This window comes from Sitophilus oryzae, unplaced genomic scaffold (genome assembly GCF_002938485.1).
Source record: "Sitophilus oryzae breed Bouriz unplaced genomic scaffold, Soryzae_2.0 scaffold_1165_pilon_pilon, whole genome shotgun sequence".
NCBI classification, from domain to species: Eukaryota; Metazoa; Arthropoda; class Insecta; order Coleoptera; family Curculionidae; genus Sitophilus; species Sitophilus oryzae.
Window position 1 is genome coordinate 252,725 of NW_022145799.1, and position 26,231 is coordinate 278,955.

Below are 26,231 nucleotides of genomic sequence, written 5' to 3' on the forward strand. Positions count from 1 at the left end.
TTTTTTTTCGTTCTGTTCCGAAAATTCAAAACACAACTTTTGAATTTTCCCACATTCAAAAACAATACAGAAATCTGTAATAAATGAACTAAAAAGATGAGAGCCATCTATATTGGAGAAGCTAAACCATACATTCTCTAGGTTCCTACTTTTTTAAATAAATTCGCCATAGATTAGAAAATATCTGACGTTGACTTTTGTTGACATTTACAGACGGAATGAAAGGTTTGCTAAATTTGCGGTTTGGCGTGTTTTTTTCTGACGAAATTTCGTTTTACATTATTAAAATAAATACCGACTGTTATTACATGGAAGGTAAAAATCGAGGATAACAAAGTGTACCATTTTTCCAGTTACAATGGGTATGTCATTTCTTAATATATTAGATAAGTATTTTAAACTTTATTTTGTTAGGTTATTTCATACACAAAAATACACAAGCATTCTTTGCTATTAGAAATAAGTTAAATTTGAATATAGCATCAATTAACTGTAATCTTATTGTTCATTTTCTGTAATTAATTCAATTGGTGATAAGCTGTTACTGTGTTAAACCATACGTATGTTGTATTGAAAACTAGTATGAAAATATTTGAGCATAATCGTTTTTAAGTGTATTACATGCGTATATTTTGTTTTGCGTAATTTTTTAATACATTTTCTCTAATTCTTTAATGTCTGGTGATACCTGTTACTAATTAAAGCATTTAATAGGTGTTGTATTTCTGTTAACCTTGGTTTCTTATTATAAAACTGGGCAATAATGGATAGCTATACTTTCATTTCAACAATTGTATATATTTGTCAACTAGTAATAATTATAGATTAAACCCTCTTATACCACCTATTAGAAATTGTTGTCATATTCAAAATTTAATGGGTAATGAAATTATAGGTATTTTTATATACACGAAAAAATATGTTCGTAATATAAGTTGGTATTTCCTTCCCATATTATTCCTTAGATCAATTACATTCAGTTATTGGAACACAATAGCTGGTGTCTGTGACAGAGCTATTATTAATTTAAGTATATTTTTGTTGAAGTATAAAAATAGATACTGTTGCTTAATATATGTCTGTTGCATTATGTTAAGAAAATTTATGAAACATTATATCAAACAAGATATCATCAGAGATTTTGGAAAAAAGAAATATAATTTTGGAGACAATTTAACCCGTTGACATACTTCTATCACTCTATCTACTGCATCTATCTATTTTGGCCTACTCATGGCCTACTATATTTTCCAAGGACTTATTTTTAGTAATCGTGTTTATTCAAGTTAAAATTGCAATGTGCTAACGATATCCTAATATTTATTTTATAATTCCAAGAATATTGAGATAACCGGAATTTATGAATAATATTATCTCCCGCCTATAGCATGTAATAAACGTATTTGTTTACCGTAATTGAATTTTTTTCTTTCCAAATTAATTTCAATATTACCAAATATTGGCTGATTTCGACTTTATATCTGTCTGGTATGAGAGGATTAATGAGAAGATAGACTATCTTAGCAAGGATAGGTACTAATCTACTCAGGATATGCCTTATCATTTTTTAATTAAATGTAATGTACATAAACACGTACTACCTCGCTGCTGGGGTCTAACAAAAAGTCTATATAGTGTGGGGTAATAAAACTGATATTTTTTGTTTATAATTTTTACATTTCGAAAGAAATATTTTTAAAAAATTATATTGGATATTGTGAAATATTAACGACGCTTTTTGAGAACGTCTCCATAGGTACTTTAAATGCTTAAAAACGCTCCTAGTAATTAAGTAATTTTGATTATTTTTGATAAAAGCTGTCTAACTATTATCTAGAAAAAATTAAGTTAAAAATAATATTTGAAATCCATGGTGACAGCCTTTTCATTAAGTTCAGAAATTTTACCTATTATAAATATTTGATGTAAGTGTTTTGTTAAATAAAAAGCCTGTATGAAATTTGTCTAAGTGGGTTTAAAATCTACTGATTTTTTACATAAGATTGAAGCAGTGTGTACAGGGTGGGTCAAATTGGACGCTTTTAAAGGGAAACACCCTTTTCTGTAGGAGATAGACGAAAACTAATATCGGTGTCTGGAGCTCAATTTTCATCAAAAACATGATGGTGAAAACTGCACATCGATATCTGTTACCGTTTCGAAGTTACGGTTTTTTTTTCAAAAATGTGTATTTTTAACAAATCGCTTTAACTTTTTTGCTATGGAAAATTTTGTATTTCTATGAAAACATTTCCAAAGCATCTTTTTACGTAGAATTTAATGGTTTAAGTATAATTTTTTTAAAATTAATAATTTAAGAGTTATCTACAGAAAAATTGATTTTTTATTTGGGACGCCCTGTATATTTTTAATTAACTGAAAAGAACTTAAAATTACCTTTCCAAAAATATAGCACACTTGATATTTTGGTATAATCCCCTTCGAAATACAGAATTTTTAAAAATTCGCCACTTTTAACTAGTAGGCTTTGGACTCCTTATTGATGATATGTCATTAATGAAACTCGAAAACATATTTTTCCAGCAATACGAGGCACCGCCTCAGAACGTTGAAGATGTCAGCAAATTTTTGCAGCCAATTTCGAGAATAATTGAATAGCTAACAAAGATACCAGCCGTCTGCCGTCGAGGCCGCCGGACTTAATGCCTCTATGATCTAATCCTATGGACATCTTTGCGGAAGAATAAAGGTCCTTATTTTTAAGTTGCCCGTATAATGTAGATAAGAATTAGAAATACTTAGCAGTTATGAGAGGGTATCTTTTACCCCTACTGAGTTAATGAATTCCGCGAGAAATGTTGAGAAACGGCCCCGTCTGTCCATAACAGAAAACGGTTGATATGTCGAACACCTGTAGCAAAATTTCATGTCTTGGTTTGTTTTTTGCTTTTATTGTTATTAGATATAGTTTAAGTGTGTTGATATTGGTTAAATATAGTTCAAATTGTTATAAAGTTTGCTTACAGCTAGAATTTTTTGCATTACATCCGGCGGCGGCGCCGTTCAAAGCCTACTTATTTAAAGTGGACGAATTTTTATAAACTCTATATCTTGAAGAGGAATCGAGCAAAATATCAAGTGTGCTATATTTTTGGAAAGGTAATTTTAAATTATTTTCAATAAATTAAAAATATACAGGGTGTCCCATATAAAAAATTAAATTTTCTGTTGATAACTCTTAAATTACTAACTTTAAAAAAATTATACTTAAACCATTAAATTCTACGTAAAAAGTGCTTTGGAAATGTTTGTATAAAAATACAAAATTTTTCATAGCAAAAAAGTTACAGCCATTTGTTAAAAATGCACATTTTTGAAAAACACCCCGTAACTCCGAAACGGTAACAAATATCGATATGCGGTTTTCACCATCATGTTTTTGACAAAAATTGAGCTCCAGACACCGATATTAGTTTTCGTCTATCTCCTATAGAAAAGGATGTTTCCACCTGTAAAAGCGTCGAATTTGACCCACCCTGTACAGGGTGTTCAAAGAGATTATTGCTATTCTTGCAAACTTACCTATTGGAGTTTACCCTATATTCATGTTTGGTTTAATGTATGCAATCACACAAAATATAGATAAAGGTTACAGTGGCGGATACAGAGGGGGGCCCATGGGGCCCGGCCCCCCCCCCTAAAATCTATAAATAGCGTTAAATATTAGGCTTTTGTGTTAAAAATAGCGCCCTAAATAGCATATTCTTCATTACTTTTTATCTGGGCCCCCCTTAAATAAATTTCTGTATCCGCCCCTGAAAGGTTATTATTTATTTGAAGGGTAAACGGACGATGTAAACCGACGATGTCCATTTTATAGGAATTTTTGAATATAACAAACGATATCCAAATAATAACGCATACAGTAATATTTTTTGTATCTTTAATGCCGGGTCCAGACCAAGCAGACAAAACAACGACAACGACAAGAAAAATTGCGACAAATCCAATGCATTTCTGCGACATTTTGTCTCGCTTTTGTTTTGTTTCAAAATTCGGAGACTTTTTTCAATGTCCCGTCTCGAGTCGGTAAAGATCAAAGTGTCTATGTTTTGTTCGCATATTTTACGACAAGTTGTCGGCGCAGTGTGGATGGTGTGTGCTGCCAACAGTAGGAGACCAGTGAAATTACACATGGTTAACAAAACTCATTCTTATATAATCTTAGTTATGTTTTTTTTTGTATAATCTGATAAAAGTAGTAATTATAACATTTTCTGAACTTAAATATTATTATTTCTCCAAGTAACTGTATAATATTTGTTTAACAAAGTAAATATTTAAAGAACGCGTTACCTAGAAGCCCTTAATACCACTAAATACTCGTCTGGCTCAATGCTAAATTCCTTTTATTGTTACATCTGTGATTACAGACTTCCTTCCCACTAATCGCTAACAAAAAAATGATCAATGTGACATGAGCCTGAGACCAGAAGAGCCTCGAAATCGAGGCTCAACAAATAAATCTCCGATACAGGACAAAGTCGAGACGATCTTCTACAGTTGGGGTTTGCTATGCAGCAGTCATCCAGTTTCGGTCTTGGTGTTCGTCAGCGTCATCATTCTCAGTTGCTGGTAAGTGTTTTCTATTTTATTTCTCTCATTTTTGAAGTGAAAGTTCTTTATGCGCGCTGGGAGTAGAAGGCCGTGACACATTCAAGGTCGTGACACGCGAGCTAGCGGACAAAAAGTAGTAATTATCGAAAAAGTAGTAAGCCAATGAAGAAGTTGCGATGGGTATAGACACATATGACTGTATGTCACAATACATGATTAGGACCGTTTGACACGGGACAATATTCCAGCCTAAATTGTATACAATTTGTTGCGCGCGCATTTTTAGTCAAATTGCATGCAATAAAATAGAACATGTTCTAAATTCTTGCATGCAATTAGCTGAACATGCGCAATACATAATTTAATTTCTCTGATTTTGTAAGGTTATATGTTTATATTACATTTGTTTGTTAAGTTAACTGTTTATGTTTGCTCTGTTCGATTGTGAGGCTTTAACTGACTGTAATTAGTAAGTAAGTTAAATCAACTTAACAAACAAATGTAACATAAACATAACCTTACAAAATCAGAGAAATGAAATTATGCATTGCGCATGTTCAGCTAATTAATTGCATGCAAGAATTTAGAACATGTTCTATTTTATTGCATGCAATTTGACTAAAAATGCGCGCGCAACAAATTGTATACAATTTAGGCTGGAATATTGTCCCGTGTCAAACGGTCCTAGTCGATAGATTGGACTTAGGCCAACTTGGCCGTGTACGACACGTGTCACTGTGACAGTTAGTTTTGACGTAAGAAACGTCAAAAGTTGATATCGTCCGATCGAGACCAAATTTGGTGGGTAGGCTATGTGAGCGACGGTGCACGGATTTTTCTTAATTATGGGTCGATTCGAACCAAACTTGGCACGTGGATAGAGGTACCCGAATAGAGTCCTCAGACGGACAGACAGAGAGACGTACAGACGAAAGTAAGAAGAAGTTTCACTTCAAATATGCGGACAAAATCACACACAATTTTTTTTGTTACAACCTTTAAGTTTCCTACCATAAAAATTGTTGCTTTTCTCGTGCTTTCCATTATGCAGTATGACTAATAAAAAACCAAATAAGAGCATTTCTACGCTATACAAATGCATATCAGAGCAGGTTTAAATCAATCCTTACATAACGAGTACTGCCGAGTCACTCGATAAAAACTGCCTGGAATAACAATAATAAATCCACTTAAGTTTCACAATTATATATAAACAATATATGAATTTGCATGTACACACAGCATTAGTAAGCAAATTATATCAGATTAATGCAGTTTAAAATTAATTCTATGTCAAGGTTACACTTGAAAGTAAAAAATGTAGATCAGACTGACTGCTCGTTATTTTCTTTACATAAAATATTTATTGATCCTAATAATATTAGGTATATTAAGAAAAATTGCGTGTGCACTATGTGCGCATATTTGAAGTGACACTTCTTACTAACAGCTATTAAATTAAAGTGTTTGAAGGACACGTTTGAAATGTTGAAAAAGTAATAAATTAAAATAATTGAAAAAAATTTGATTTACTTTCACAAAATTTGTATTAAAAGTGTCTGAGGATTCCATTCGGGTACCTCTATCCACGTTTCGAGTTTGGTTCCAATCGACCCACAATTAAGAAAAATACTGATGATTTCGTTCATTTAGAGGCATCGATTCGAAACGTCGAGGGCGTCATCCTAGTTGAAGCTCGAGCTTCACTACAAACCGTAAAAATAACCAGTTAGACTCCACCGTTAGACTCCCAGACCGGTATAACCCTTTAATTAATGATTTTTAATATTTGCTGCCCTAATAAAAATACACATCAAAGTTTGTATTCAAATCAAATATTACATTGGAATAGGGATACTGAGACAACCACGTTATAATTAAATATATCGCTAGAAACCAACCGCAACTTTATCATCATTGAATACTATCCATCAATGGAATCAAAATGGCATTTTTTAAACTAAAATAAGAATTATTTTGTGGTTTTACCTTGTGCAAACATAACATATATTTCGGCTTAGTCATTCTATATCGGGGATCTGAATTTTAATGAGTAAGACAAAGATAAGGGTAGTTATAACCAGTTGCTAGACAGAGACATAAAGAAATGCAGGATTGCCGGTTCCAACGTACGGTAGGTCTACATAGGTTAAAGATTACCGAGGTAGAAATAAAAACTTAAGTGACTATACCAAAAAATATATGAATTATTTTCACTGAGAGATCGCTCTAATTATATTTAAGTATGTCATAGTTGTCATTGTTTAAATAAATCAATGAAATTGCATAAAACCAACGACGGACGACGCATTACGGATGTTGTTTTAAACCCACACTTACTCTAATATTATTTAAGTATATAGGTTTTAAAGTATTGTTGTATGATAATATTGGGAATTGTTTTTAGCATGCCCTTGATTAATATCCCACTTCCGTTGACGTCACCGCAGCAAGAATGGGTGTCATCGATAAACGAAACCAGCGCTCTGGAGCCCTACTGCTACGTTCAACAGGTCGTGTTGAAAGTGGCCGTTTTGCCTTGGCAGCTAGATTTAAATTTAGGTGACGCCTTCAGGGCCCCTCTGTATGAGGCCTTTAAACTGTTGGATATAGTACGAAATTACGAAGATAAGCATAGGTAAGATCATAAGATCAAGTTTTAGTCATTATTTACTAGAATTTAACTTTGAGATGTTTTTAAAATCAGTGCCACCCCATTTTACTGAGTCCATCTCAGTGGAGTCAATCAAAGCAGGGTAGGCAAAATTATTAATAAATAATAGATATTGGTTAATTAAATAATAAATACATTTTTTTTTTTACTCTAAATTGGGGGAGAAGTCACCAGAGTTGGCATCACTGCGCAGCCCCAACAGCTGATACCGACGAAATTAAATCAGGCAACACTTTCATATTCTGTCTTTTTTTTACACACTGTGACATCTTCGATTAGGCCTTAGGAAAAAATTATCTATATGCGCGATAACGCAGTAGTCGACAATTATGGATAATATCTTACCTAACCTTTAGAATAAAAAATAAGCGCATTTAACTTATCTATTTAACTTTAAGGAAAAATAAGTTTGTAAGGCTAAATGCAAATAAATTTACTCATGATTCTTAGTTAATTTTTATTATATATTCTTTATAATATTTTAGTGCGAGAACTTTAGGACATGTATGTCTTCACATCGAGGCAGTAACCAAAAATCGAGCATACTCGCCAGTAATGCCTCAATACAGTTGCTTAGTATTATCACCAGCCAATTTCTGGCATCAGGACATTCAGCAGTTCAGTTCAGATAGTTCGATTTTAACAACTATATTTAACCATCATGTAAGAACTATAGTTCATACCAATTAAACTTTTACTCACGTGATTAAGCTCGACCGGCACAGCGTTGCCCACTTTTACATATTTTCTTTTAATCAAAATATTTTAGGGAACAAAAATAAATATAAATATATGTATAAGCAGTATAAACAGTTATTTACATATGATTACTACTACTATTCCGTTCAAAATATTCTAATAAGGTTGCGATAAGTTTTTGCAGCGCCTATAAAGTTATCTTGTACACTTCGCTCTAAAAGAGGTTCTAAAAAGAACAATGTTCGACTGCAAGGTCTGCTAGTAAAAATGTTTAAGCTTAAAGTATCACAACACAATTTATTTAAACCAAAAACCCGTAATACAAAACTAACGTTTCAAAACGAATGGCAATCTCAGGGAATAAATAAATAAATATGGCAACTTGACATTTTTTACAGCAGAGCTACCACCTTAATCCCCAGCGGGAAATTTAAATTCCAGTTAGTCAGCCTGGCGCCGAATATTGTCCATGTTTGGCAACAATGAATTTAAAAATCGCGCCCTCGATTACGTAACTAAAAGTTTAATTGGTATCGCTTATATATTGTTAATATTACTTTATTCTTGCTAATATTTAATGTATTTTAGAAATTCCACAAGGGTAAAATATCAGTGGCTGAAATGTTGTTTGGCATGACTTTGAGGGATACAGGAATTAAAAGATATCCTTTTAGGAATAGACAGAGGATTATACAGTTTGCCGTTAGTATGTTTTTTAAGGAATATGACAGAGGGTACTGTAAAATAACGTTGAAATAATAAATTGTTAGAATTGTGTCTTGTTTTTAGATTTATTGATGGTCTACGTGATAAACTGAAAGCTGCGTATCCTCTACATCAAAATACTAACGCATCTCTTGGTGCGTTATTAAATGATACACTTATAATTAACTATCCAGGGGAAATTAACTATATCGAACTGATTCCTATATTTACAGCGTTTATTTTGTTATATCTTTACTATTATTTTTGTGTGTGGAAAGTTGAAGAGATCAAATCTAAGGCAGGAATGTCCATCATTGCCACCATCACTGTTCTTTGTAGCTTACTTATGTCTATGGGCATATGTTTTCTGTTTGGTCTGACTGTCAATAACCAAAGAAGAAAATGGGTTTTTCCCTATCTGGCTATTTTATTTGGCCTGGAAAACGTTCTTGTACTCACTAAGAGTGTGCTATCAACTCCGTCACACTTAGACGCTAAAATTCGAATAGCTCAAGGCTTGAGCAAGGAAGGATGGTCAACTACCAAAAACTTATTAGTCGAAATAACAATTTTCACTTTCGGTTTGATCACGTTCGTTCCAGTAATTCAGGAATTCTGCATATTCGCCTTGGTCAGTTTGACTACCGGATTATTTCTACAAATATTCTTTTTCGTAACCGTCCTAGGTATCGATCTCAATAGAGCTAGTAACTCGATAGAAGTTGATATCATCCGATCAGAGACCAAATTTGGTGGGTAGGCTATGTGAGCGGCGGTGCACAGGATACTCTTAATTATGGGTCGATTCGAACCAAACCCGGCACGTAGATACAGGTACCCGAATAGAGTCCTCAGACGGACAGACAGAGAGACGTACAGACGAAAGTAAGAAGAAGTTTCACTTCAAATATGCGGACAAAATGCACACACAATTTTTTTTGTTACAACCTTTAAGTTTCGTACCATAAAAATTGTTGCTTTTCTCGTGCTTTCCATTATGCAGTATGACTAATAAAAAACCAAATAAGAGCATTTCTACGCTATACAAATGCATATCAGAGCAGGTTTAAATCAATCCTTACATAACGAGTACTGCCGAGTCACTCAATAAAAACTGCCTGGAATAACAATAATAAATCCACTTAAGTTTCACAATTATATATAAACAATATATGAATTTGCATGTACACACAGCATTAGTAAGCAAATTATATCAGATTAATGCAGTTTAAAATTAATTCTATGTCAAGGTTACACTTGAAAGTAAAAAATGTAAATCGGACTGACTGCTCGTTATTTTCTTTACATAAGATATTTATTGATCCTAATAATATTAGGTATATTAAGAAAAATTGCGTGTGCACTATGTGCGCATATTTGAAGTGACACTTCTTACTAACAGCTATTAAATTAAAGTGTTTGAAGGACATGTTTGAAATGTTGAAAAAGTAATAAATTAATAATTGAAAAAAATTTGATTCACTTTCACAAAATTTGTATTAAAAGTGTCTGAGGATTCCATTCGGGTACCTCTATCCACGTTTCGAGTTTGGTTCCAATCGACCCATAATTAAGAAAAATACTGATGATTTCGTTCATTTAGAGGCATCGATTCGAAACGTCGAGGGCGTCATCCTAGTTGAAGCTCGAGTTTCACTACAAACAGTAAAAATAACCAGTTAGACTCCACCGTTAGACTCCCAGACCGGTATAACCCTTTAATTAATGATTTTTAATATTTGCTGCCCTAATAAAAATACACATCAAAGTTTGTATTCAAATCAAATATTACATTGGAATAGGGATACTGAGACAACCACGTTATAATTAAATATATCGCTAGAAACCAACCGCAACTTTATCATCATTGAATACTATCCATCAATGGAATCAAAATGGATTTTTTAAACTAAAATAAGAATTATTTTGTGGTTTTACCTTGTGCAAACATAACATATATTTCGGCTTAGTCATTCTATATCGGGGATCTGAATTTTAATGAGTAAGACAAAGATAAGGGTAGTTATAACCAGTTGCTAGACAGAGACACAAAGAAATGCAGGATTGCCGGTTCCAACGTGCGGTAGGTCTACATAGGTTAAAGATTACCGAGGTAGAAATAAAAACTTAAGTGACTATACCAAAAAAATATATGAATTATTTTCACTGAGAGATCGCACTAATTATATTTAAGTATGTCATAGTTGTCATTGTTTAAATAAATCAATGAAATTGCATAAAACCAACGACGGACGACGCATTACGGATGTTGTTACCACACTTACTCTAATATTATTTAAGTATATAGGTTTTAAAGTATTGTTGTATGATAATATTGGGAATTGTTTTTAGCATGCCCTTGATTAATATCCCACTTCCGTTGACGTCACCGCAGCAAGAATGGGTGTCATCGATAAACGAAACCAGCGCTCTGGAGCCCTACTGCTACGTTCAACAGGTCGTGTTGAAAGTGGCCGTTTTGCCTTGGCAGCTAGATTTAAATTTAGGTGACGCATTTAGGGCCCCCCTGTATGAGGCCTTTAAACTGTTGGATATAGTTCGAAATTACGAAGATAAGCATAGGTAAGAATAAGTCTTAGTCATTATTTACTAGAATTTAACTGTGAGAAGTTTTTAAAATCAATGCTACCTTAAAAAAATCGTCTCAGTGGAGTGCAGTGCCATTTGAAGCTCGGCAGGCAAAAATTAGCATAATTATAAATTGATAATATAATAAATATTGATTAATTAAATAATCAATACATTTTTTTCTCGAAATTGGGGGAGAAATCCTCAGAGTTGGCATCGCTGCGTTACAGCGGCTGATAACCGACGAAATTATATCACGCGATACTTTAATATTCTGTCTCTTTCTTACACACTGCGACATCTCCGTCAAATCTGCAATCTACGTCGATGATTCGCAAAGGCGCAATCTTTTATATCCCATTAGAGACAATATAAAGTAAATAATTTCGCTTTCGCATAAATCATATACAGCGATTTAACGAAAAAATTATATATAATAGAGCAGTAGTCGAAAATTATGGAAAATATCTTGCATAACCTCTAGAATAAAAAATAGGATAAAAAAAGCTTATTGGGAACATTGCTTAGATGTCATGAGTTAAAGTTGATGATTGTGTGACTTGTATAAACCAATCAGAGCATTTAATTTATCTGTTTAACATTAAGAAAAAATTGGTTTGTGAAGCTAAATGCAAAATTTATTCTGGGTTCTTATTAGTTCATTTTTATTATATATTCTTTATAACATTTTAGTGCGAGAACTTTAGGACATGTATGTCTTCACATCGAGGCAGTAACCAAAAATCGAGCATACTCGCCAGTAATGCCTCAATACAGTTGCTTAGTATTATCACCAGCCAATTTCTGGCATCAGGACATTCAGCAGTTCAGTTCAGATAGTTCGATTTTAACAACTATATTTAACCATCATGTAAGAACTATAGTTCATACCAATTAAACTTTTACTCACGTGATTAAGCTCGACCGGCACAGCGTTGCCCACTTTTACATATTTTCTTTTAATCAAAATATTTTAGGGAACAAAAATAAATATAAATATATGTATAAGCAGTATAAACAGTTATTTACATATGATTACTACTATTATTCCGTTCAAAATATTCTAATAAGGTTGCGATAAGTTTTTGCAGCGCCTATTAAGCTATCTTGTACACTTCGCTCTAAAAGAGGTTCTAAAAAGAACAATGTTCGACTGCAAGGTCTGCTAGTAAAAATGTTTAAGCTTAAAGTGTCACAACACAATTTATTTAAACCAAAAATCCGTAATATAAAACTAAAGTTTCAAAACGAATGGCAATTTCAGGAAATAAATAAATAAATATGGCAATTTCACATTTTTTACAGCAGAGCTACCACCTTAATCCCCAGCGGGAAATTTAAATTCCAGTTAGTCAGCCTGGCGCCGAATATTGCCCATGTTTGGCAACAATGAATTTAAAAATCGCGCCCTCGATTACGTAACTAAAAGTTTAATTGGTATCGCTTATATATTGTTAATATTACTTTATTCTTACTATATCTAATGGATTTTAGAAATTCCACAAGGGTAAAATATCAGTGGCTGAAATGTTGTTTGGCATGACTTTGAGGGATACAGGAATTAAAAGATATCCTTTTAGGAATAGACAGAGGATTATACAGTTTGCTGTTAGTATGTTTTTTAAGGAATATGACAGAGGGTACTGTAAAATAACGTTGAACTAATAAATTGTTAGAATTAGTCTTTGTTTTTAGATTTATTGATGGTCTACATGATAAACTGAAAGCTGCGTACCCTCTACATCAAAATACTAACGCATCTCTTGGTGCGTTATTAAATGATACACTTATAATTAACTATCCAGGGGAAATTAACTATATCGAACTGATTCCTATATTTACAGCGTTTATTTTGTTATATCTTTACTATTATTTTTGTGTGTGGAAAGTTGAAGAGATCAAATCGAAGGCAGGAATGTCCATCATTGCCACCATCACCGTTCTTTGTAGTTTACTTATGTCTATGGGCATATGTTTTCTGTTTGGCCTGACTGTCAATAACCAAAGAAGAAAATGGGTCTTTCCTTATCTGGCTATTTTATTTGGCCTGGAGAACGTTCTTGTACTCACTAAGAGTGTGCTATCAACTCCGTCACACTTAGACGCTAAAATTCGAATAGCTCAAGGCTTGAGCAAGGAAGGATGGTCAACCACCAAAAACTTATTAGTCGAAATAACAATTTTCACTTTCGGTTTGATCACGTTCGTTCCAGTAATTCAGGAATTCTGCATATTCGCCTTGGTCAGTTTGACTACCGGATTATTTCTACAAATATTCTTTTTCGTAACCGTCCTAGGTATCGATCTCAATAGAGCTAGTAACTCGATAGAAAAAACTAATCAGAACTTTAGAAACGCTCTGTATCAGCCTCTGGTTACTTCGGATCTGTCTCATACGAACAAGGGTATGAGCAGGTCAAGATCTCATCCAAGATTGAACTTTCCTACTAACGTCATAGCTGGGCAAAAGCATGGAAATTCACAGGAAAAGAAAATTTCCAGGAGAGTAAGGTTTATTCATATATGGACCAGGACTAGGTTCTTCCAGAAATCTTTTATGGTCCTGATGGTTATTTGGATCTGTATGATCATCTATAACAGCGACATAATCAATACTTATTTCTTAAACGCTATCGAGGAAAGACAGAACCAGTCGAATTTTTCATTGAACAAAAACTATTTATCTTTAAATTTCTTTCCTTTTCCGCAATACAATGCGACGAAAAAGCTGAATTACGTCACCTACAGTCCTCTAGATATCGACAATCCAAACGGCTACAATCAGTCTCACGACATGGAGAAATTAAAACATACCGACTACCCTCTTTACCTGAAGATTTCACCTGATCATTGGGCTTCTATATTAAAGAAATACAATATCTCCTTGAGTGGGAAAACTGTGGCGGTGTTGCCAAGTATAAGGCTGTCTCATTTAATCAGTCCAGAACAGGCAGTCTTGTTGAGGAATCCGGATGAGAAATATGGCGATTTTCAATGGCAAGCTTTGGCTGTGGCTTTGGATCCCATTGACTTTAATGGAGGTAATTTTTATCGTTCATTAAATTACAGTAATTTTATATTTATTTTGGATATTTTTAGATGATTTTCCGTCGATAAATCAAATAGAACAACCGTTTTATCCGAGATCTCCCATGGAAATAATGCTGATCACCATCCTGATTGTGATTAGTGTTATTGTGTTGGCCTACGCTTTTGTGGTGCTGTATAAGTGCATATGCTCAAGGAATTACGCAGAATGGCGTTCATCATGGTATCCGGATAGGCATGATGAGGCTGTAGAGGATCAGGTTCTTTTGGAGGCGGTACCTGTCGTTTTAGAAGGACATACTCAAGAGGTAAGACTGATATGTGCCTAATACAATATGTACCTAGTTTAATTTGCTAATCTTAATGACCTGTTATTTTACAAGTGTTATTAATAAATTACAGTTCTCACTTAAAAAATAACATGTGTGGAAATACAGGTGCGTTGACAATGATGTTTTCTTTTATATTTGACTGTTTATCAAGAAATATCAGGAACCTGTTATTTTAAACTGTTATTTTTAAATAACAGTAGCAGTTTTAACTGTTGTTTAGGAATAACAGTTTTTGTATATAGAATCTTTTTTCGATTTTTCAGAAATATTATTTAGATATGTCTTATATTTGACTGTTTATCAAGAAATATCAGGAACCTGTTATTTTAAACTGTTATTTTTAAATAACAGTAACAGTTTTTTAACTGTTGATTAGGAATAACAGTTTTTGTAGAATCTTTTTTCGATTTTTCAGAAACATTATTTAGATACGAACTAAAATTCTAGCTTTACTGAAATTCTGAATTGTGAATTTCAGCCATATTATGGCCTACCGATTTACCGAATGTCTAAATCGACTGTTATTCTCAAGATATCCGACCACATGTGGTCAGTTAATTTTACTCAACAGTATTAGAAGATTACCCATCCAAACTCGCGTATTCTGCAACGATGAGTGGGAATTGGTATGTCACCCAAGCTGTGTCGTTGTCTTTGTTGTTTAACTATTTCTATCACTAAAAATATTTAAATCCGTTTACATGCATTTGTTTTAAGTTAAAAAAAATCTAGACGGTAAAATGCCTTTCTCATTGTTTATGTTTTATATTTTTAAAAATAATATTCGAAAACAGTAAAAAAAGTAATAGAAAATGTAAATTTATTTAAATATATTGGTACCTATTAAAATATTTTTAGAAAAATATTTTTTTTTATAAATATTACTTTATCGCATCAGTAAGTTTCTGAATGTTGAATGACTTTAGCAGATGATATCGACGATATTTTGCAATAGAAAAAAGGAATCAGCAATCATTAATTCAATTTTAAATTCTAATATAATTTTCTAAAATACTTAAAAATAATTCAGACCACTTATTTTTACTGTTTGTAGTGAAACTCGAGCTTCAAACTTTAACATCTGGTATCTGATTTCTTAAAGGCATTTTATTTCATCAAATATTTGCTTACTATCTATATTTAGTAATAAAACTATAAGGTCGTTCATAAATCAATCTTGTTTTTAAAAAATATACTAATTTGTTTGCACAGGTATCGATTCTGTAGTGTTTTACTTCAAACAATTACATTTTTTGCATTGAAGGTTTTTTTAAATTCTAAAATACATTGCTAATAATAAATGAAGACGCTTGATAGACTATAATATATCATATATAATTAGTATTACTAGACAATCTGGAAAATATTTTAAATGGTAAGTTAAATACCAAAAGCCCTGCCATTAATACGTATTGTTTAGGTTCTCCTTTAGGTTATTGGTTTTCACCTTCATTAATTAAAAACAAATGTCGTACGATCGAAAAAAAACGGCGTCGTCAAAGACTACTGGAGAATGGCAATCGATGATAATTTTGACGAGGCCAATCTCTAGACGTACAATTACGTACTTTACTTATTAAGTAACGTACAAGTACAAAATTCCTTAATACCCGACACTGGTACGGTCAATACCTGAGAATATCTTTATTACCTATTGGTATACGTTGGTTATTGTTCTCGTTGGTCCCATTTTTTGCCATGTCACACTTCACACTGTACACAACAAAATGCATTTATAATGAGGGTCTTGTGCTATCAAGCATTAAGAAATAGAGACTATAATAGAAAATAGTAGTTCAAAATTCATTTGGGATTGAGTCCACTATATTCAAAAAAGTATTTTGCCTAATTCCTTTATTATAAAGATCCTTATGTTAAACCATCTATTTCAGATTGAATGTATAGCAACTGATGGGGTACATTTAGCCAGCGTGTGTTTAGGCGGTCAACTGAAAATCTGGGACAACAGTACGGGAGAACTAGTTAACGTCATAGACCGCAAATCCTATTTCATAGACGAAAGCGACAAATTCGTCAATGAATACGACGATCCGTCCGATTACGAATCAGCCTCCCCTCCATCAACTGATGACGTTTTCCCCAAACTCACCAACAGAATAAACACCGACTTCTCCAGCTTCAAACCTAGAACGTCAGATGACGCGTTCGACGCGCGTTTCGAGTTCTACAGGGTGTTTAAGTTTCATTATAGTAATTCCAAGTCCAACGAGGGAGCTGCTGGACAGGCCAGCTCTAGTAGGCAGAGGCAGATCAGCCGGCAGGATAGCAACAAGTCGAATAATTCTAGTAGGAAAACCAGCGACTGTGGCAGTGCGAATAGCAAGCTTTCATCGGTGTGGTGCATGGATTATGTGGATAATTTAATTATTATTGGTTGTGCGGATGGTAGGCTTGAGTTGTGGGAGGCTACCAGTACTAAAGTTAAGGTAAAGGTTTCTCTATAATAACTAATAGTGTGAATCAAAACTATGTATGTAGTTTATATTAAGTATATTAAGGTATAAAAATGTTGACATTTAATTTCAGTGTATATTTGAAGATGGTAACCAATCAGGAGTTACCAACGTGAAGATAGTGGGTTCGAGAATTATCGCAGCTAGATTGTGCGGTTCTTTAGATCTCCTTCAATTGCAAACATTCAACCAGGGCAGGCCTGTCGATTGGAATTTTACCTGTGCTTACAGAAGGACGCATATCCGCACAGGATCGATGGGATCGATTTCAGAAAGAGATATAAAGAATCAGGTAAAATAATTTAGATTTTAACAAAAGTGTACAATTTTTTAATTTTTTTTTTGAAAAATGTAAAATCAATTATATTTTTTATATGTTCCTGTACATTTATGAATCTTCGTAAACAGACTAAAATAAAATTCTGACCTATTTTCTCCTTTCACTTTTTTCAGCATTTTGCTACCTATAAGAAAGTCAATAAAATGCACGTCATAAAAATATAGACAAATGCACGTTTAATGTTGCCACGGTTACTTTTAAATTATATAATAATTAATAAATTATTCTGAAAATTAATTAAAAAAATATAATTTTTGAATTAATTTAACTAATAATAATTTAATTCTTAATAATCGGTAATTCTTAAAAAAGTAAAAATAAAAAAAAGACACTATATTTTTAATTTTGTCACGTGACTATCACCATAAAGCCTTTTTTATTGATTTCTCTATAATTTGTGGTCACAAAAATAATATTACGTCATGTGATGTGACATCTGTCGCATAATTGTGACAGTTGTCGAATGTCACAATGATTTTTTTTGTTATTCCTTTTGGAATAACTAACTTTTTTCTAGAGAACTATTTTCGGCGGATAAAAGTAGAATCGTTCTAGTTTGACTTTTCATTTTAGGGGGCGCTAGTTTTGTACAAATTGGCAAGAAATAAAGTAGTTACTGATCTGTATTTTTTATTATCTATGACTCATTGATATAGGAACTAAATTTAGATTGGAATGCTCGGCTTCCCGGTAAAACGTATAATTGTTTTGAGTCCCATACGTTGTACGGCGCTGCTATAGCGGTTGCTAAAAAAACCGCAAACGGTCAGAAGCTTCAAAAATTATATAATCTTTCAAAATTTAAACCGCCTTCATTGAAAAAATACCGAAAAGTGAAGGTTTCTATATACAGGTTATTAATTTGTTTATTACTCGCGACAAGAGCTTTATGGTTGAAATATGGCAACCTCGGCCCGCTCGTCGAAAGACGATGCGACGGGACGAGTCGGCAGCTTAGCTTAGTACTCATTTGGAATGTAGGCAGTGTTGCCATTCTGTTCCCCAATAAGTAACAATCCAGTTAACAATCTGTATATTGAAATTAATAATAATTATAAAATTGAAAAAATACCGAAAAGTGTTTAAACCGTCTATTTTCAAAGTAATTATTGCTATCTTGCGAGTTTAATTTAAATTTTATTTACTCAAACCCGTGATAATTGTGAAAAAGTGGCATTAAAAACTTAAAAAGCTGTGTGAACTGTGAACTGCAAAAACCATCGTGGATGTCCGTATATAAAATAAAGTTTCTTATATGCAAGACACTGTATTTTATTTAAAAAATATAAAAGAAAATAATAATAAATATGATTAAATAATATTTGGCGACGTAATTCCAGAAAAAGCCGAACCGCTCCGAAATTATCAAAAGCTTTGGGTCGCGACCGTTGCAAGAATAGCGCCAAATAGTATTTACATTGCCCTTATGGACACTTTCCAATCTAAACTTGTTTCATTTATCTCTGCTATGACTCTCTGTTTCAATGGCGATATTACCTAATTCTATTCGATATTTATTTCAGAACGATTCCGAGGAAGACTTGAAGTGCTTCAAGCTACTGAGCGTAAAGGCACATCAACAGCCTATAACGTGCCTCGATTGCGAAGGAGGGAGAATAGTGACTGGCAGCCAGGATCACACCCTGAAAGTGTACAGGGTGGACAATGGCGACCCCGTGTACACGTTGCACGGTCACTGCGGCCCTATCACCTGTCTGTTTATCGATAGGGTGTGTCCGGCAACGGCCGGAAGCGGATCGCAAGACGGCATGTTATGCGTTTGGGACCTACTTTCAGGTACGTAGAAAATAATTTTATTTCTTGCTGAATTAATATAAGCTTATGTTAACGGGAATTAAGATGCCGTAATTCCCTCTACCTTTTATAATACCAGCAGTTATTTTAAAATATTTCTTCAAATATAGCAACGAAAAATAATATCGCTGTTACAATATTTCAGTTTTTATTTACCGTATATATTCGGAAGTATTTGTATTTTTTACATTTTAAATTGTCAAAGTTTACTATAATTTTAACCTCTTTCTTAACATTTCCGAGATCCCAATGTGACCTTCGAATTTGGGACATCCTGTATATTTATCTCTTTTATAATGCCCCATCTACACTTAAAGTTTTACCTGTCAGTCTTATCTGTTCAGTCCATGTTCAGTCAAAACGTTTTAAGTAGATTATACTGCGACCTTCCTGTGATCTAAGCTGTGAGAGGATTTATGTTCGTGTACTGAAGGAGAGAACATCAAATTGGTATGGTTTGAGAACATAAGTTCTTCTTTGTTTAGGAGATAGAAGTAATACGCTCAACAAAACTGTCATTCTACCTGCACTGAAAAAATATAAGTAATATAATAGCTCTAAAAGCCTAAAAGGCTCATGGCTTAATTGGTTATCTTTCTCCATTTGTTTCTGTCTTTCGCCTTTATTCTCCGCCCATCCACTCTTATCCTTTCTATCTGTTGCTCGGTCTACCCCTCCTTCTCTTTTTGCAGGTAAAACTTCCAATGTATACATTAGTTTTTAATCCATCTTACCTGACAGGTAATACGATATGCGCAGAGGGGGCTTAAATCGTTATTTACTTTCCGTTTTAGGTATTAAACTTCTTATTTGCAGGGACGTGTATGTACAGCATCCAAGCGCACGACGGCTGCATCATTTCCATAACTTATTCGGCGAGCTACGTAATCTCACTAGGAATAGACGAGAGGCTGTGCGTTTGGGAACGGTTCCAGGGCCACATCCTCAACACCATATTGGTGGGCCAGGTCTTCTCCAATCACGTGCTAATGCTGGCCCCACACTTGGCGGCCACCGGCAGAAACGGTGGCTTGATCATATGGGACGTGCGCAACGGTGAATGCGTCAGAAACATTACGTTGGGTAGGGATCCTTTGTGTTTTATTAATCAACTGATTCTGTTAAGGGACGCGGTTTTGTGCGACTATGGAAAGCAGCTGAGAATCGTGCGGTTTCCATTGATTACTCATAAGTTTGATTAGGATTGTGACAAATGACTTACGGAGAAACTTTATTCTTTAGGAGTTATTTATTTTATTCATTAAATAAGAATACCAAGGAAGGAGCGTAATTGAGATCCACAGATCTTTGTTCTGTGGAACAGTCCAGGGTATCCTCAGCATGGAAAAATGACAACTGTCACTGTCATGTATTTACTCATTCGACAGTGTATATATTTACTATAGTGTGCCCCTTGAGTTTGTCCTACCGGGCATTTCCTGACAGGTCATTTTTTGGATGTCGTCTGTCGAAATATTCCCTACTGATAAAAGAAAGTGTTGTCAATGCATGAATATGAAAATTGTGTTAAACACCTACCTTAGTCTTTTTATTCAATGATTTTGTTATCGCACCTGTACCAAATACTTAAAAGAAACTAATGTGTTTTTCTTTGTTACTTTTTATTAATTATTAATATTTATACATCTGTAAATAGTGGTAGCTGCGAGCGCGTTGAAAATTGTAAATTAGTGCTGTAAAAACATTATTTCTAACGTATTAAATTGTTTGGTAAAGTTCTTAAAGTGAACAAAATAATTGTGCCTTTTACATGTCTAGAAGACGTTAAATAATTGTTTTTATCTTTTAATCACTGTTTTTTAATTTAAGATTAATTTATTTTCAAAAATATTTTGTAATAATAACGCTTATTTTTATTATGTATGTTAATTAGTTTAGTATTTTGTAGAACATATTAAATAAAACTATTTTAATTAAAAAATATATATTGATTTTTTCTCAAACTAGTAATTCCATTAATTCCTGCCAGAGAATATTCCTGCAGAAATAATTAAAATTCCTGTAACAAAGTAGAATCACCGACACGCCTATGGCATTACTTTTTTTGCTTTAAAAAAATACCATAACAAATACCCCCAGAAAAAATAGTCTAAATCCAGTCAAAAACATATTTTTTTCACTTTTGGTTTGGTCAGGGATGAGTGTGTAATAAAAGAATTTTTTACACAATGTAATATTCACACGTAACAATAAATCCGAATCATATATAAATAAATATTGTATATGATTAAAGAATTTATTTATTATTTATTCCAAACTGTTTGTCGTGTAGGTGACTATTGGACAACATTATGAAAAGAAGAGAAATTAAATTTTCTAACCATCGGCCGTATAGCCCTGGCAGCTTAGGTCGTAAACCAAAAAAAGAATTTTCTGACTTAACCCTATAATTATTTTTAGTTTAAAATGTTGAATAAATAAAAGTAATTTTACTCGATTATTGAATAGAACTCTAAACAGATCTATTAAGAGATATAAGAGTTCTAAACCAGGCATAATTTTGGGTATAGAAACTTCCTGCGACGATACTGGTTGCGGTATTGTCGATACCGAAGGGAAAATACTTGGAGAAGCTTTACATTCTCAACATTTAACTCATTTACGGTAAATCTGATGTAGAGGTGTTATTACTGAGAATAATTACAAACTATTTATATAGAAATGGTGGTATTATACCTCCTTTGGCTGAATCTTTACATAGACATTGCATAGAAAAAGTAGTTCAGGATGCTCTAGACGCAGCTAATTTATCAATAACCTTCCAAATAGATGTTATAAAGGAAAGCAACTGTTAGGACCTGCACATCACCTTTATTAATATCGATTAATAAGTAAAGCTTTTATCTTTACAGGATTGCCCCTATCTTTACTTATTGGGACAAAATATGGAAAATATCTCTGTAAAAAAGTATAGTAAACCGTTTATTCCAATACATCATATGGAAGCCCATGCTTTAACAGCAAGAATGTTTGATAGGAGTATAGAATTTCCATTTTTAGTTTTACCACTGGTGTCATTGTCTTTATCAGTAGCTGAAAATGTGGATAGTTTTCTGTTATTAGGGGAGAGTATAGACGATGCTCCAGGAGAAGCTTTTGACAAAAGTAAATTAAAATAATAAACCAATATAGGTATATAATGATGATTTTTAGATATCAAGAAGGTTGAAACTTACTAACCTACCTGAATACTCAACCCTTTCTGGGGGACAAGCAATAGAGTTAGCAGCATCTCAAGCAACTAATCCTTTACAATTTAGATTTAACATTCCGATGATAAAATATAAAGATTGCAATTTTAGTTTTTCTGGTGCCTACGTTCTCTAAATATATATAAATAAAAAAAAAAAAAAAAAAAAAAAAGTGTTAAAATATAAAGTTTTTAATCTAAATCAATTTTATATTTACAGATGAATTGATTACAAAAAATTATGTGCATCGTTTTTGGTTACTACCAGACATTTATGTCACAGAGTACAAAGAGGGATAGAATACGTAGCTAAAAAGAATCTTATTCCTCCTGATAAACAAACTCTGGTAATTTATATATTTCTACAATATAATTTAAGAAAATAATACATTCTATATATTTTTAAGGTTGTCTCAGGTGGTGTAGCATGTAATAATTTTATAGCTGAAGCACTGAAAATTGTATGCGATAATTTGAATTATAAATTAGTTAGGCCACCCCCAAAATTATGTACAGACAATGGTATTATGATTGCTTGGAATGGAGTAGAAAGGTAAATCTTTTATAAAGTATGTTTGCATTGCCACCACATTTTAAATTAGGTGGAAGGCTACATAGTATTTACCGAATTTGACAACATTAAATAGAAAAATCTTCTCCTTTGGGAAAAAGATTAATAGAAGATGTTGTTAATGAAAATATGTTGTAACTGGGTGATTCTAAATTATATAACCTAAAAATTAAATATTTAAAAAAAAAAAAAAAAATGTTTTAATAAAAAATTAAATAGATTTATTATTATAAATAAAATAGAATATATAAAAAAACTTTTATTTTTCAAATTAACTTAGGCCCTCTTTCCTTAAGTGATTTGGTAACTTCTCCATATAAATCATAACTTTCGTTATTTTCTAACTGTTCATTTTCACTTACTACATCTAACAAAGTCCTTAACTTATTCTTAACAAGCTCAATATCACTTCGATCTTCTTTAGCTGATATTGGGATTATGTGTGAGAATGTTAATAACCTAGAGGGTCCATATTTTCTCTGTATTATGAAATCTAAAAATATGGGACTTTAAGTATATAATTAATAATGAAAAAATAGATACTGACTATTTAATTCTTTTAATTGCCCTTTAATGTTGTTAAACAAATGTTCTGCACCCTCAGAATCCATCTTATTAATTAATAACATAGAAGGTTTATCTAGGAGTTCCTCATTATACAATTCCAATTCCTAAAGATATTAATAACTGACAATAGTCTGTATAAAATTTAATTCCAACATACCTTTGTTAAGAGCATTATGGTTTCTAAACAACTTCTATGTGGATACTGATGATTTAACTGAAAACCATTTATATCAACAATCATAAGCAGTAATTTTGTCCTTTCTACGTGTTTTAAAAACTCATGTCCCATGCCTCTGTTTCTATAAGCTCCCTCAATTAAACCAGGCAAATCTGCTATCGATATTTGCCTAAGATCATTATAATTTATGACACCAAGATTTGGTTTTATTGTAGTAACTGATAAAAAATATTAAGAATTAAAATCAAAAAATAAATATGTAAGTATAAGCATACATGGATAACTTGCAATTTTAGGTTTGGCATCTGAAATAGCTTTTAATAGTGTACTCTTTCCAGCATTAGGAAATCCCACTAAACCAACATCAGCAATTAATTTAAGATCCAGTCTAATGTGATACACCTGACCTGGGTCTCTAAGAAACCATTTTTGTATGTCTCCTGTTCCACCTTTGGCAATAACTAACTTTTCACCTTCTTGATTTAATTCACCTACAAATAACAATTATTCTAAAACATCAAATATTTTAAAAAAAAAAAAAATAATTTAATTTTTTCCTAAAAGTTCTAGATATAGTGAACACCTATTAGAAAATATCAAATGTTACGTCTTCTCCTGGTGGTCCAAGGATAAAGTTATGTGAAGTATTCTTGGTTTTGTCAAGAAATCTTTTGAGACATTCGATTTGAAAACTGTATCTAAAGTGATACCCTCTTTGGCTTCTACAATAACGTCGCCACCTTTTCCGCCGGCCCCTCCAAATCTAAATACCCTAAAATACAATAAAATATAAACAATTTTCTAAAAAAATACTACTTGGGAAGCCCATTTCCACCGGCACCTCCGGACACGAAAATGCGTAGAGAATCTCTAAAGCCTTCTTTCAAATATCTTCTTGTACGTTTCTTTATTTTTTCGAGTATTATACGAGTTAAATATACCATTTTTGAATCGAATGTGTTGATTTTATTCACATTATAAAAAATTGAGGTTACAGAAGCAGAAAATATTTACTTATACCACAGATTACGCAAATAACTCCTATATTTCTAATTCAGTATTGATTATAAATATAGCTATAAACACATAAACCGTACTTCATGATCAAGCTACTAGTCAACAGATGGCGCCAAAGTCCCGAGTATTTTTATATTTTGAATTGTCGCTCACGTTTATAATGGATTTTTTAAAATATTTCATTTAAGGACTTCTTGTAAGCTAGCTGACTCAAAATTTTATGTTATAAAGATTGAAAATTGAGGCCGGTTTATCTTTTACCAATTTTATCAGTAATCTCGGCATTACTCATGAAAACTGAAACAGGTTATGGATTATCCTAAAAGGCGGAACTTTCATTAACGTATCCGCCCAGAGATTAATACAGAGGTGGGTTTATCTCTACGTATTGGCGTATTCGGTGTACTCACTAACGTGTGGCTATTTTAGCTGCAACGAATTAATTACTGCACAGTAACATCACTGAGAAATACGGGTAGGAATAAAAGACGGTCAATACGAATTATCAACTTGTACCTCTAGACTAGTAATAGATTCTTAAAATTATTGAAAGATCTAAATTTTATATTTAGATATATGTTCATTTTATATATTGCAAATTGTTGTTGCTAAAAATGGAGAAAATATACCTACACCATTTAAAATCATCTTATATAAACCTACCTTATATGTAATAAACTATTTTTTGGGCTTAAAAAAGCAAGTAGCTTTGACAGTTTTCGATATTTGCACCTTTTTGCAAAAAAAACTCAACAGATACTGTAATTTACAAGTGTGTTTTTATTGCGATATTGTCAAGAGTAATAAACCATGACTAATCGTGACTTTTGGAATTTTATTGATTATGGAATAAATCTTTTGTCAATTTTGCTAAATTTCAGTGCTATATACCTGTGCTACTTACTTATTTCAAGTATTTAATAGACGTATCAATAATAAACAAAACTAAAAAAAAAAAAAAAAAAAAAAAAAAAAAAATCGAAAATTTACAATGAAAAACGTTCTATGTTTACGTTAATAATCACGTATGCCTTGATGCCCTAATCCAGTAGCGTCCCATATCGTAACATTGTAAATCAATATATTTACATTTTAAACAGCCAATATCATTGGCTGTTCTTAAAAGTGTTTGTTAAAAAAACTGGAAAAAAAAAAAAAAAATAAAACCTAAAATAAAAAATATAATATTGTCAAAGTCATTCTATAGTATTAAATAGGAGAATATAAATTATTTTTGACAGATGGATACCGCATCTAAAAATTACAGAAAAAAACAATAAAAAAAACTTTTTAAATTAAACAACAAACAGCTACTGTGTTAGGTACTGAAATATTTTTTATCGAAATAATTTCTTCATGCTCAAAGAGAAAAAATATATTTTTGTTTGTAAACCTCTAATTAGGCAATACGTAACTGAACGAAGTACAATGAG

General features: G+C 32.5%; 2 protein-coding genes and 1 pseudogene across 2 annotated transcripts in view; 2 read left to right on the plus strand and 1 right to left on the minus strand.

The window, feature by feature from the left end:
- Positions 1-213: 213 nt before the first annotated feature.
- Positions 214-21,198, plus strand: LOC115887708 (sterol regulatory element-binding protein cleavage-activating protein-like). The gene is made up of 12 exons (XM_030907184.1): positions 214-362; positions 4,395-4,596; positions 6,986-7,216; positions 7,738-7,915; positions 8,540-8,685; positions 8,741-9,350; positions 13,551-14,286; positions 14,345-14,601; positions 16,518-17,072; positions 17,173-17,391; positions 18,963-19,236; positions 20,071-21,198. The coding sequence occupies exons 2-12, from the start codon at positions 4,439-4,441 to the stop codon at positions 20,454-20,456; spliced, it is 3,750 nt and encodes a 1,249-aa protein (XP_030763044.1). The 5' UTR covers positions 214-362; positions 4,395-4,438; the 3' UTR covers positions 20,457-21,198.
- LOC115887900 lies at positions 20,604-23,174 on the plus strand (annotated as a pseudogene).
- Positions 23,175-23,302: 128 nt separating this feature from the next.
- LOC115887908 (GTP-binding protein 10-like) overlaps positions 23,303-26,231 on the minus strand; it is a 9,680-nt gene continuing 6,751 nt past the window's right edge. Inside the window, 1 exon segment of the mRNA XM_030907441.1 lies at positions 23,303-23,495. Coding sequence (XP_030763301.1) covers positions 23,303-23,495 — 193 coding nt within the window.